General features: G+C 39.5%; 1 protein-coding gene across 2 annotated transcripts in view; it reads right to left on the reverse strand.

Annotated features, from left to right (window-relative positions):
- Nucleotides 1–2053: 2053 nt before the first annotated feature.
- The window catches only part of NUP160 (nucleoporin 160), a 53588-nt gene continuing 41205 nt past the window's right edge, over nt 2054–14436 (reverse strand). Inside the window, exons 24-36 of one of the 2 annotated variants that reach the window (XM_029207061.1) lie at nt 14274–14369; nt 14079–14173; nt 13888–13984; nt 13694–13799; nt 9640–9800; nt 8235–8295; nt 7371–7481; nt 7071–7194; nt 6017–6118; nt 5253–5394; nt 3476–3601; nt 2936–3040; nt 2054–2472 (exon numbers count right to left, since the gene is read on the reverse strand). In XM_029207061.1, coding sequence (XP_029062894.1) covers nt 2383–2472; nt 2936–3040; nt 3476–3601; nt 5253–5394; nt 6017–6118; nt 7071–7194; nt 7371–7481; nt 8235–8295; nt 9640–9800; nt 13694–13799; nt 13888–13984; nt 14079–14173; nt 14274–14369 — 1416 coding nt within the window. In that variant the 3' untranslated portion in view covers nt 2054–2382. Of the gene's footprint in view, nt 2473–2935; nt 3041–3475; nt 3602–5252; nt 5395–6016; nt 6119–7070; nt 7195–7370; nt 7482–8234; nt 8296–9639; nt 9801–13693; nt 13800–13887; nt 13985–14078; nt 14174–14273; nt 14370–14436 lie in introns of those variants that run through there. The other variant, XM_029207062.1, reaches the window with a different exon arrangement.

A 14436-nucleotide genomic window follows, 5' to 3' on the forward strand; every position in this document is an offset into this window, starting at 1 on the left:
TATATTCTTGTGGCTTAGGGTTAATGATGAGCCGATTATATTAAAAAATAATGCAGGACTATCTTTGTTTTTAGGTACAAAATTGGAAAGAGCTGTGAAGATTAAAAGAAATGTAAGTGCCGTGGAGCAACTAGGCCCGTGAGCCACAACTACTGAGCCTGCGCGTCTGGAGCCTGTGCTCTGCAACAAGAGAGGCCGCGACAGTGAGAGGCCTGCGCACCGCGATGAAGAGTGGCCCCCGCTCGCCGCAACTAAAGCCCTTGCACAGAAACAAAGACCCACCACAGCCAAAAATAGATAAATAAATAAAATTAAAAAAAAGAAATGTTAGAATTTTCTATAATATATACTGTGTTCTAGTGGAAAATAAAAGTATCATCAGGTTGAGGTAAATTAGGTTAATTCTGTTACCTAGAATGTGTTCACTGATGGGCGGCTCTGTAGAACAAATAAGCTTTCTTAGATCACGAAAATCATAGCAATAAACTTGGTAAGAATGGTCAATATGAAACTCTGTGTGCCATAAACTCTATTATTAACAGAAATGGTACCTACTTTTATTGTCACAGGCTGGAAAGGTGTAACCTTACTAGTTACATTATGCTAAATTATTTAAGAACTATGAAGTTTTCCTCCAAGAGTCACACCTTTATTTAATGGTAGTTAAGCACTAAAAAAGAAGGGACCCCTTTTAATAGCAATTTGTAATCAGAAAATTGCCAGAGTTGGAAAACACAAGGAAAGACGATGCTATTAATACATCACATGGTCCAGAAAACGAAACTGCAGACTCAAAGTGATGAGAAAAGTGAAGTGAAAGAATGTGGACACCTTCTTTCTGTTCTGGTTGGATTTCAAAGTGAGGAAGGTGGAAGAGAATTGACAGAAGAGCTGGGCTGGCTCCAGCATGACTTCTAGGTCTTGAACTAAAATAGTGAGGACAGGAAAAGCTGGTCAGTGTCTTATGAACTGCCACCATGGAAACCACTGCTTTGATCAACAATGCAAATGAACAGCTTTCTGCAACAGGGCCAGTCTTGAGCTACTTCTTATCTTTCAGAAATGGCTACAAGAGGGTTTGACATTTTCAGGCTGTAGGTTATCATCCATTAGTCACTCATGAAAATATATCAAGTGAGGATACATATTTTGTGAAAGCTTTCTCTTGGTTATATATATGTATACAGGTCAAAATATATTTCTCGCTACAGTTGTAAGCCACAAGTTTATGGAGCTGGAAAGGCAAGACATCTTGTGGCCCCTAATTGCATCAAACACTTCGCATTAATCGTGGCAGAGATAATGTGAAGAAAGAGTCACATACCGCAATATCTACCAATAATTGTACCACAGGGAAACTCACATTGTTATTTAAAATATATAATGTAAATATGGTATTGACATAAAAATTAAATGCTTATGAACAACTCAAGAAAGATCAAAGGGCATATAAGCAAGTACTATACAGATGGTTTCCTTAAAAGATAAATTTTAATATACAGAATAAAATTCAAGAGTTTATTTTTTCACGTCCCCCCGAATTTGTGGCCATGAATGCCTCTGAATCTGAAGAGGAAAGTTTATATTTTGGTCCAGTACGTTATTAGACTGCCTGTATGATCAAGTCCGGCTTGATTATCATAAATCATAGAGGTTAATGGAATTTACTTTGAAAATGTATTACTTTTACAGATGATAAATTTTCAATTTTTTTCTTAGCTAAGAGTTTATTCCACTTTAGCCTCAGAACCAGATTCAAGATATCTTCCTTAAAAAAAAAAAAAAAAAAGATATCTTCCTTAACAGCTGGTCATCACGTTAGGCTTAATCTAGGCAAATTACTTAATACTTTATTGGAGATCATAAAAAACTCCACAATAAATAATGAAAAGGGTATGCAAAATCATTAGCCTCTGTTTGCAATACAGAAAATACATGTCAGTTCTGGACCAAAATAATTCCATTGAAATACAAAAAGTGATAGGGAAGAATGAAAGGATTTGCAGTGACTGCTTTTGGTGGTCAGCTACAACGAACCAACAACCATCAGCTGTTTTGGAAAGTGTAGGTGAGTTTTAATTTTCAGATAAAGAATGTCTTCGGTAGTTTAAAAAAATATAAACTCTAAAAAAGCTTGTGAATCATATACAAAAGCAGCTGTCTGAGACCAAGGTTGAAAACCAGAAACTGTGTGTTAGCACCACCAGCAAGCACAGGTCCTGTGACTCATCTGCCTTTCTTTCTTGTGCAGAATGCAGACTTGACTGTTGTACATATCATTTACAGGTATAAAAACCGGCCTGGAGTACAGGTTTCCTGTTGGGTAAAGTCTTAAGCCCTAAGAGGCACCAAGCAGTTACAAAGGCTGGGCAACCATCCAGATCACAAGTTCCGACGATATAATAAATCCCGTGTTGCCTTATCAACTTTTTGCTGGTAGTCCTCCAATTTGTCAAGTATTTTCTGGGACAGCTGTAGGAGAAAAGAAGGGAATCATTGGAGAATAGGTCAAGGACTGAAAAAGACTAAAGTTATCAATCACTTTGACTTCAGCAGCCAGATTTCCCCTAATAAAGTTGTTAGCCATTGTGCTTCATTTAACCACCATTCAGTATAGGAGTCTGCTCTGTGACTCCACTGATATAACTGGACTTTTCTGCTATATAGAATACTCCAACCCTGTTTCCCTGACGAATTTCTAAATATGCAAATCATACCAGTATTTTTAATAAAAGCTTTATTAGCTCTCTTCCCAGAACCAGAGAGGTTATATCTGATTTAACTAATCATCTCATAAAGGGATTGGGCAGCATGTGAAGGGCAATAAATGGCTTCTGCCCTCTCCTTAATCCTTGAGAACCAGAAAAGCAAGCTTTAAGGTGTAACTGCTAATGCAAGGGCTTATATAAAATGCCCCAGGAGAAGATTTACTCACTGCAATGTTGTGACTGTTGGCACTGTTCTCTCCCAGAGCCTGGAGAAGCTGATCAATGGAAGAGTATGGGAGCCACACCATTGGAGCCGTTGCAGACAGTGGAAACTGGAAAGAAAAATACCTATTATTTGAAGAAAATCTGAAAAGTGGACCATTTCTTCTGGGTAGCTACTTCCACAGGATTCGATAACATGAAATGCTTTACTTGTTTTCACAACAAGAAATTGTGTGTGTATGCATGCATCTGCGCACACACACGTGTGCACACGGTACATGACTGGAACCCCGCATCTCTTTTCAACTGGGGAACTGGTCCTTTTCTTAGTTAAATCAAATGTATTTGTAAATTCATATCATCTTTTATCTTAAAGTAGGGCTAAGGCTGATTCGGGATAAACACACTCAACAAAACTCTTCTCTAAATTGTCAATGAACGATACTATTTCCAGTCTGAAATTTAGATGTAAATTATCTGAAAAAACTTTGGAAAAGTAAAGTGTGATAATACAGAATTAAAAGGAAATGTGGACACGAGCCTACCTCAATTCCAAAGTACTGATGTCCTTTTCCCAATACAGCATCCACATATTCTGAAACCAAATCCACAGCTTCTTCTAAAAGGTCATAGTTTAAGTAGAGACGGAGCAACTCAGCAGCATCAACCTTCTGTAAAAAGTTAGTGATTAAGAACATTTACCAATTTCCATCTTACCTGGGCATGGACCAAAGGATGTTGAGTGTCTGATTCCCTGGCATTTATACTTTTCATTATAAATAAACAAACACCTTGGTTTACTTATCTTGGGATGAGGGTCAGATTCCCAAGAGCCCAGTTACCTGTGCGCACCTTGAGAGGCCCCTTCTGTTAAGTGCCCTTCCTCACCTGTTCTGTGATCTAAGACACATTTTAATTCTTTCCTAATTCGTTTCCACAGTAGTAAGTCAACAAACCTTCCCAGAAATGCTGAATACCAGAGATAACATAGTCACATTAATTCTCAGAAACATACGAATGACAAATGAGAAAGAAGTTAAAAGAATCATCAACTTTAAATGCTTGAATTACATTTGTATTTAACTCAGGGTGAGAGAAAAGTGATACAGCCTCAGTTTGGAAGGCCTCTCCTAATTATGTCAATTATGCTTTCTATATTCTGATTTGATCACAGTCTTAACTTTTACCATCTTAGCTGCTTTCTCTACTTTCTAACTTAAAAAAATAGGTTAACTTTCTTAAGCTTTATATTCTCTTTTCCTATTGTGCCCAATGTATTTCAGGTACAGTAGTTCTCAAACAGCATGCATCAAATCAAATCATGACCTTGTTAAAATATAGATCCTGGATCCCAACTCCAAGGTAATTTGATTCTGTAAGTCTGGGATGGAGCCCAGGAATCTATATTTTGAAGAAGCCCACCATCAAAATAATTTAATGCAGGTGGCCCAAGGACCCAATTTTGACAGAAACTGAAAGAAACACTGTTGTAGAATGTAGTGGAATAACTGAGGACATGGAAAGGAGACGTGACCCATGAGCCGCCCCCTGGCAAACTGGGGGCCTGCGAAGAAGCATTGAGTGCTTTGGGCACTGATCCATGAGATGTCCTCAGTATAATCAGAGTGGTGGGAACGCAAGGAAACGTCCTTGTGCTACTTCAGTATAATCAAAATAATGGTGGGAACCTTGTGCTGCTTTTGCGCTCAAGGACGAAGCATGGCATGTTTTCAAGAAAGCCCTTATTGCTTGTATAATCAATAGAAACATATGTTGCTGCTTTGGCATTTCTGGGATGTTAAGAAAATAAGTCTTAAAATGTAAACCTAGATAATGCTTTAATAAAAGCTACCACAGCAGGACAGATGGCGCTGTTTTGCCTGAGCGAGCGGCAGCCCTCTACTGCTGTGCTTCGGCACAATTCATCTCGTGTGACGAGCTTGCTTTCGGCCCTGTCATAAGATAAACTACAACAGTAGACTGAAAAGAATTCCACTCACTCCTGTGAATTTTTTGAGTAATGAATAGTGAATGCTGTGTTCCATATATACTCATTGTTCTAAATACATACTCATTGTTCAGTGAGCACACAAGCATGCATTAACTTAATCACCAACACGGAGAACTTTAAATCTAAACACCCAGTACTTCACAGGACTGAAGTAAACTGTTTTTAGCTAAGACTGAGAAGCTGTAAGTATATAAGTCGGTATATTTCCATAAATTGTCACTCTATCTTTTCCTTTTTAATCATCTCATGAACTTATTCAGGACGATAAAGACCAGGTTCTTAACTCTCTTACAAGTTAAGATACCACTTACCTTATAACTGTTTATAAGCCAGTTAGGCAGAGGCACTCCATGAGACAAGAGCTTGTTGATTACACAGTGGTGATATAAGTTATTCTGGACTTTGTACTTTTCCAGGTAAGTTGATAATAGCCTCCATGCTTCATCTGTAGCACTTGATAAAAGGAGAAAGGACTGAGTTCCAGATTCTTAATAGATAATTATAGTACCATTCAAAACATGTATTTACATGGAAAAAATCTTTATAGACACTCACAACAGAATTGATAATACAGCTAAATGACAACTAACATTATTAGGGCCAATGTGACTTAGGGGTGGTACTAGAAACTAGATGACTTGGATTCTTGTATTTCCCAATAACCACATATTAACTCAACTAAACAATTCACTTTACTTGTTTGTTCCAGATTTCTAAAACAAGGAAATTGGCTCAGACCACTATTTCCAAACCTGATCCAGCATTAGAATCATGCAGTAGTTCTGATTTAGAAGATTAGGGTGATGTCTTGTAATCTGTACTTTGATAGTAATTCCGGTGTTAATTTAGGGTTTGAAAAATAATGTCAGAAGACTTCAAGACTGTAAAATGCTATAATTCTAAAGTGCTAAGCTGCATAATACAAATTATAAATGCAATTCAGGAAAGGGAAGTTTACTGAGGGTTAGGGTTGTTAGAGAAGGATTCTGAAGACACTAAAGTACATTCAGGTAGACACTGGGGAAGGATATGGAGGGTAAGCCCTTGCAGGGTTGGATGAAGACTAGGGCCATACCTAGACTCCTTAGTGGTGATGACTGATGAGAGCTGATTGGCTGCTAGCCAGGCCCAGGCTTCTGCTTGGGCTGCCTCTCCTCCAAACTGCAATTTGATGCATCTGCAATGAAAATGGTTCCACACAGAGTAAATTAATTTGCTGAAAAGTACCACATTATTTTGCTACTGAAACTGGAGACGAGATGACAACTTTAGCTCTAGTCTATTACTAAATTCACCCTGGGTACTGGCTCTTCCCTCTCTTCACAGCCACACAACTGGATGACCCACAAGGCCATTAATAAGTGTTGAGATTATTTACTTACAAGAGAAAATTGATGATGAAAAATTCTGATGGTGGGCTTCCCTGGTGGCGCAGTGGTTAAGAATCTGCCTGCCAATGCAGGGGACATGGGTTCGAGCCCTGGTCCGGGAAGATCCCACATGCCGCGGAGCAACTAAGCCCATGCGCCACAACTACTGAGCCTGCGCTCTAGAGCCTGGAAGCCACAACTACTGAAGCCCGTGCGGCTAGAGCCCATGCTCTGCAACAAGAGAAGCTACCACAATGAGAAGCCTGCTCACCGCAACGAAGAGTAGCCCCTGCTCGCTGCAACTAGAGAGAGAAAGCCCGCATGCAGCAAGGAAAATCCAACGCAGCCAAAAAAAAAAAAAAATCTGATGGTTTATTTCTAACTCACAAACAACTTGACTAATATTTAGGTATAATGTAACTTTAACAAGAAGTACTTTTTAACAATGTTTGCAGGGGCCACTAGATGTCCTAAAGGATTGAAGAGAACATATGCCTTATCTAAATGGACACCACTATTTAACCCAGGTTATCTACTGTTATGTGGCCATGTGGGCTCAGGAATGCCAGATCTGATTTCTCAAAAGAAGCTATAAATCAAGATTAAAAAAAAAAAATCATTGTGTGTATTACACAAAAACTGTTCTTTAAAGCAGCCTTGTAGGATACCGGCTCGTGTGACTACTGCTTCACACTAAGCAACAGTAGAGTATTTTTGCATTAGAAAATTAAGATTACAGAAAGACAATTGCATACATACTTGAAAGCAAGTCCCTCAAAGACTGGCATTAAGGGAAGCTTAAAAGTCTGGCAGAGTGCTATGGCAGTGTCAAAGAGGCCAGCCTGAACCAAGAGAGTGACCATCTCCTCTGCTGACGAACTTCCTGCGGAAATGGAAAAGAGCTATTTAGTGCACCCAACGGCATATGGAAATGAACTGAACCCAAAGACTGCTTCCGTGATGAATACCTCAGAATAACAGTGACATGCTTTAATACCCGTCTAGTACACTATGTCCACTGCCCGGCCCTAAAATGTGCTGTTGGTGCTGAATGCCTACCTGCAACCGCGACTGCTGAGGGATCGTGCTGAGCTAGAGTGAGGCGAATGCGAGCCAAGGAACACTCTTTCTCCAGATCTTCTAGTTCCAGGATTTCAATTTGTCTATTTGCTATAAGCCAAAGAAAAACATTTTCAATTCCCAAAGTACAAAGGAAGTGCCTATTAGACTAACTCAACCTGTCAATTCCCACTAAAAATTAAGTAACATTCAGTTTTAATTTCATGAAGGTGGGGAGAAAACAAGGGGTTCAATAAAAGCTAACTTGAAAAATAAAGTAACATCCCGGTCTCACACTACAGCTGAGTCAAATCAAAGGACTCTAATGACAACAGCTGCAAATGAGGGGGCACTTGCAAGGCCTTTCACAAATAATTTCAATTAACTCTTACAACTGTGAAACACTGCTATCTCTATCAGTAAGAAAGGAGCATGCTCAAAGTGAGAGGCAGAATGAAAACCAACTGTGCCTGACTCTAGAGCCCAGGCTCTTTAAGGAAGGAAATCATGCCTCCATGGTGATACCAAAGGAGCCTGATAAAAAAAGTTTGGTACTAAGCTGATTTAAAAACAACAAACAACAAATGCACACACACACACACACTTTTAAGCATTTTCATTTCCCATACAGGCATACAAAGTTTTCAAAGAGCTACCAGACAACCTTTAACAGAATATTGAAAACAAACTACCAAGAAGGAACTTGACAATATTTTAATAATATAACTACCATACATATACAATATACTACAATACAATTATACACAGTATTACAACTACTATCCAAAAAATAAATATAAATAATACTACTATAACAATATAATTGCTCTTCAGCAAAGAATCAGCATGAGATCCCTGACTCACTTGGGGCAGCTGTGCATTCTCCATCATGATTCCTCTTAGGGGATGCTCCAGGGCGATCATACTGAAAAGACAAAACAATAGATATAACTGTGAGAAACTAGGGGTTTTTTAAAAAATTAATTTTATTTTTTGGCTGCATCATGTGGCATGTGGGATCTTAGTTCCCTGACCAGGGATTGAACTCGTGCCCCTGTGGTGGAAGCGTGGAGTCTTAACCACTGGACCGCTGGGGAAGTCCCTGAAAAATGAGCATTTTATTTTCATATCATTTTTTTTGTGTGTGGGAACTTTTATTCTTTTTTCTATTTTATTCATTAAAAAAAATTTATTTATTTATTTATTTTTGGCTGTGTTGGGTTTTTGTTTCTGTGCGAGGGCTTTTTCCAGTTGCGGCAAGCGGGGGCCACTCTTATTGTGGAGCACAGGCTCCAGATGCGCAAGCTCAGTAGTTGTGGTTCATGGGCCCAGTTGCTCCACGGTATGTGGGATCTTTCCAGACCAGGGCTCGAACCCGTGTCCCCTGCATTGGCAGGCAGATTCTTAACCACTGCGCCACCAGGGAAGCCCCTCATTTTTAATATATACCCTTTTTTTTTTCATTAACTATTATCCAGAGCTTTCAGGCTTAAATTCTCTCAACGTAAATTACGTTTATTTCAACTAGCACAGCTCTTCTCACAAAAGTACTGTAACTACTAGACAAAGAAGTGGAGTTGTTTGCCAACTTGGCTCACTTAGCTAAAATATATTACTGAGTCCAAGGACACAGATTTGATCTCCATATAAACCACTTGACTTTCCTTGGTTTCAGAGTTACATTCTCTACCCATAACCCTGGGAAAAAGCATAGTACATTCAGGAACTATACAATACAAGTAGCTGGGAGTATATGACCCCATCAGCATGACAAAAAAAAAAACACCTCACGGTTCGCCTCCCCTAAAATAGTAGCAATAGATTAAATTAACAAAAATGAATGAAATAAAAGCAGCTACCACTTAACTGAGCACTTTCTGCAGGCCAGGCACTGTCACTGCTCTAAGCACTCTACATGAATTATCTCATTTAATACCCAAACAATCCTATAAGGTAGACATTATTATTATCATCATCCCTATTTTATCCAAGAGGCTAACTGGACAGTAAAAGATTAAGTAATTTGCCTGAAGTTAGGTTGTCTAACTCCAAAACCACTCTGTAATACTTATTCCTACAATAATTCTTAACTTGGAAACTAAAGGGGTAGTAACGTATAACAAATGAATTGCTACAAAAATATATTAAGTCCACAAATATCTCAGTGGAAATTTTAAATGAAATGAAGCAAAATGAGGTAATAGTTTTCAAAGGACCAAACCAAATAAATTAAATGATCCCCCAATTCCAGGATGGAAAGTTTTCATACCACTGCACCAGATGCTGGCTGAACAATCCATGCGTATTCTGGGCGAATAAGGCGTAAACAATTAATAGCAGCCAGATAACAGTTGCCTTGCTTCTCAAGTCCCCGGAGAGTTCGAACCTCTCTGCCAAGACGCATTCCGTACTCAAACATCACTGTGCCAGCTATGAGGCAATAATAGATATTACAATTTCAAAAATGTATCTCTTTAGAGATACACAGAGAGTTTGTCACACTTATCAAACATTAAAATTTAAAACAAAATTGAGTTTAACTTAAAACCACAAAAAATCATGTGCTGGTGAGAATGTGGAAAAATTGGAACCCTTGTGTACTGCTGCAGGGAATGTAAACTGGTATAGCCACTACGGAAAACAGTACGGCAGTTCTTCAAAAAATTAAAAATAAATTACCTTATAATTCATCAATTCCACTTTTGGGTATATACCACGCCCCCAAAAACAAACAAACAAACTGAAAGCAGAGTCTTGCAGAATTATTTGTACATCCTTGTTTCTAGCAGTATTATTCACAACAGGCAAAAGATGGAAACATCCAAGTTTCCAGAAAAATGTGATATATCCATACAATGGAATATTATAAATTCTGACACTTGCTACAACATGGATGAACCTTAAAGAGTTTATGCTAAGTGAAATAAGTCTGTCACAAAGTCAAATACTATATGATTCTGGTAGCCAAATTTATAGACACAGAATAGAATGGTGGTTGCCAGGGGATGGGGGAGGAGGGAATGGGAAGTTGTTGTTTAAGGAGTATAGTTTCCATTTTGCAAGATGAAAATAATTCTGGAGATTGGTTACGCAGTAATGTGAAGGTACTTAGCACCACTAAATACTTAAGAATGGTTAAGATAGTAGTGTTTATGTATATGTACTTCACCACCACCACCACCAAAAAAAAAAAATCCCCCAAACATCTAAAATGTTACTTTTGATGTTTAGATACTACGTTCCCAGAGAGTACAGAGAACTAGTCTCAGCCATATTGTCACCTATTCCCCACCCAGGATTTGGGTGCTCTGTCCAAATCATACTCATTTTTTTTTTTTTTTGGCTACGCCATGTGGCATGTAGAATCTTAGTTCTCCGATCGGGGACTGAACCTGCACCCACTGTATTGGAAGTGTGGAGTCTTAACCACTGGACCACCAGGGAAGTCCCCCAAGATCACAGACTCTTATTTTATTTTATTTTTTTAATAAATTTATTTATTTTTATTTTTGTCTACGTTTGGTCTTTGTTGCTGCGCGCAGGCTTTCTCTAGTTGCGGCAAGCGGGGGCTACTCTTTGTTGCAGTACGTGGGCTTCTCATTGCAGTGGTTTCTCTTGTTGCGGAGCACAGGCTCTAGGCGTGCCGGCTTCAGTAGTTGTGGCACGTGGGCTCAGTAGTTGTGGCTCATGGGCTCTAGAGCGCAGGCTCAGTAGTTGTGGTGCATGGGCTTAGCCATTCCGTGGCATGTGGGATCTTCCCAGACCAGGGCTCGAACCTGTGTCCCCTGCATTGGTGGGTGGATTCTTAACCACTGCTCCACCAGGGAAGTCCCAGACTCTTATTTTTATAATGCTTTAGTTACATAGGTTGAATGAAATATTGAAAAAACATTGTTCTGAGACAGCATGGGACTCCAGAAACTAAACAGATTTTAAAATTCCCTTTCAATTTCCAAATTAAACTATTTTTCATCCCAACAAATATTTTGAGTGCCTGCAATATGTAAGACATTTTGTCAGAAAAACAGCCTTGCTCCAGAAAGACCTGAACGTTAATCTAGCTAAACTGGTCTTAATCAGGTTGATGTAATGGATGTTGTCATTGTGAAAGCAGTAATAGATCTTGAATCATCTATTTTTCCTTTCTTGCATTACTCAAAGAATATGCAGGACTTCCCTGGTGGCGCAGTGGTTAAGAATCCGCCTGCCAATGCAGGGGACACGTGTTTGAGCCCTGGTCTGGGAAGATCCACATGCCACAGAGCAACTTATTCCATGCGCCACAACTACTGAGCCTGTGTGACACAACTACTGAAGCCCATGCGCCTAGAGCCCGTGCTCTGCAATAAGAGAAGCCACTGCAATGAGAAACCCATGCACTGCAATGAAGAGTAGCCCCTGCTCGCCACAACTAGAGAAAGCCTGCACAGCAATGAAGACCCAACGCAGCCAAAAATAAATAAATAAATTTATTTAAAAAAAAAAAGAAAAGGAATATGTAAACATATTTTACCATTAGGAATATTAAGAACATGCCTATGAATTACTTCCATCCATTCTTTCCAATGAAAATGAGTAAGAAACCTAATAAAAAACTCTGAGTGAAAATGGTATAAAAATGTTTGAGGTTCCAAAGGGTAACCACAATGGTCATCTTGTAAAATATGATCTTAAAACAGATATGTAATCCCTTTATTTTAGCTGACCTGATAATGACTTCATTGTCATCATACAAATCCAAATTTAGAAACATTCTACAAAAATGACTGGCCTTTCTTCTTCAAATATACCAATGTCATCAAAGGCAAAGTAAGGCTAAAAGAATGCTCCAGATTAAAGGAGACTAAAGAGGACAATTAAATGCAAAATGTGATCCTAGATCAGGGGGTGAGGACAGTATGGGAGAAATGTACTATTAAAAAAAATCATTGGTCTTCCCTGGTGGTGCAGTGGTTAAGAATCTGCTGCCAATGCAGGGGATACGGGGTTGGGCCCTGCCCCGGGAAGGTCCCATATGCCGTGGAGCAAGTAACCCCATGCACCACAACTACTGAGCCTGCACTCTGAAGCCTGCAAGCCACAACTACTGAGCCCCGCACGCCTAGAGTCTGTGCTCTGCAGCAAGAGAAGCCACGACAATGAGAGGCCCGCACTCGGCAACAAAGAGTAGCCCCTGCTCGTCACAACTAAAGAAAGCCCGTGCACAGCAATGAGGACCCAACACAGCCAAAAATAAATAAATTAAAAAAAAAAACCCATTATGTTTGGCCATATTTAAATGTGAATAGCACATAAGAGCACCACATTTACATTTAATTCACAAAATTAGTTACATGTTCTCAGTTCGATAATTGTATTGAGGTTATATAAGGAAATGTCCTTGAGATGCAAGTATTTATGTACTGAGACATGATGTCCACAACTTACTCTCAAAAGGATCAGCAAAAATAAGAGAAAAGAAAGGCCAAAAGCAAAATGGTACAGGAACTTAAAACCAGCCACAAGAATTCAAGGTGCCTTTAGTGAAATAACATTTCTTTTAAAATTAGATGGAATGGACTTCCCTGGTGGCCCAGTGGTTAAGAATCCGCCTGCCAATGCAGGGGACACGGGTTCAAGCCCTGGTCCGGTAAGATCCCACATGCCGCGGAGCAACTAAGCCAGTGCACCACAACTACTGAGCCTGCACTCTAGAGCCTTTGAGCCACAACTACTGAGCCAGTGCGCCACAACTAATGAAGCCTACATGCCTAGAGCCCATGCTCTGCAACAAGAGAAGCCACCGCAGTGAGAAGCCTGAACACCACAATGAAGAGTAGCCCCTGCTCACTGCAACTAGAGAAAGCCCGTGGGCAGCAATGAAGACCCAATGCAGCCAAAAAAATAAAAAAAAAATAATAATAATAAAAAATAAAATTAGATGGAAGATACACACAGAATGCCATCTAACTAGAAATGCCTCAAGAATGTTCTAGAATGGGAGAAGTGCCTTTTTTTTTGGCCGCGCTGAGTGGCTTGTGGGGATCTTAGTTCCCTGACCAGGGATTGAAACTGTGCCCTCGGCAGCGAAAGCGGGGAGTCCTAAGCAGTGGACCACCAGGGAATTCACGAGAAGTGCCTATCTTTAGGGCTTACAGGTAATCCACAAAAAGGTGAAGCTAACCTCGAACTTAAACATAAGTTCCCCAAATGCCTGTAGAGAACACTTGTCCAATGGTAAAAATAAGGTAAAAATTACTAAGTCAAACAGATAATATTTTTTGTAAGACACGATACAACTGATAAGGTTGCCTCCACAAAGACTGTACGCTTCAACTGCTCACCCTTCCGGTAATTGTGACGATAGATGTGGAAGGCATACAGAAGCTCATAGTAATTGTAAGTCATAAGGTCCACAGCTCTCGCACGTGATTCAATTATTCCCACAACCTAAAGGAGGCAATCAGATATGAAAGTTAGTAACCAGCATGACAACCACCACAGCTGTGTCCAGTCATCAGTGGATAAATAAAATTACCTCATTATGCAGATTCACATAGGGAAACTCTACAAGATCCTGTAGCTGTGAGCGTTCACAAAGAACTACCACCAGCTGCCGTAAACAATCTAACTGTCTAGAAGGAAAAGTGATATGAGGGTAAATTTTCTTAGTGGATTACACAGGGCTGGTAAATTGCCTCCTCTAAATAAGACTGTGAGATTGATTACCTGCTGGAATCAGGAATTTGGGTTAAGGCTTCATATGCGTGGCTATTGTGACCTAAATCCAAATGATGTTTGAAAATGCATGTCCTTAAAGTAGCCTAAGTATCAAACATAGGGGAAAAAAAGAACAATAGAAATTAAAACACCACATCCACGATAAACCTCAAGGGCAATAACTAGATTACAGTTAGTCCTTACCTGACTTTTCCAGTCATCACCTGCTTCAGTTACTGCTGATGTAGCCAACTGAATAACCAGTTCAGGCAACCCAACGACATCAAGCAGACGCAAAACCTAAGGGGAAACAGAAGAAGAAATTTCCATTAATATTAACGTGGTATAGTGCACTTCAAATTGGAAT

Source organism: Monodon monoceros, unplaced genomic scaffold (genome assembly GCF_005190385.1).
Source record: "Monodon monoceros isolate NGI ecotype Baffin Bay Population unplaced genomic scaffold, NGI_Narwhal_1 Super_Scaffold_7, whole genome shotgun sequence".
In the NCBI taxonomy this organism is placed as follows: domain Eukaryota; kingdom Metazoa; phylum Chordata; class Mammalia; order Artiodactyla; family Monodontidae; genus Monodon; species Monodon monoceros.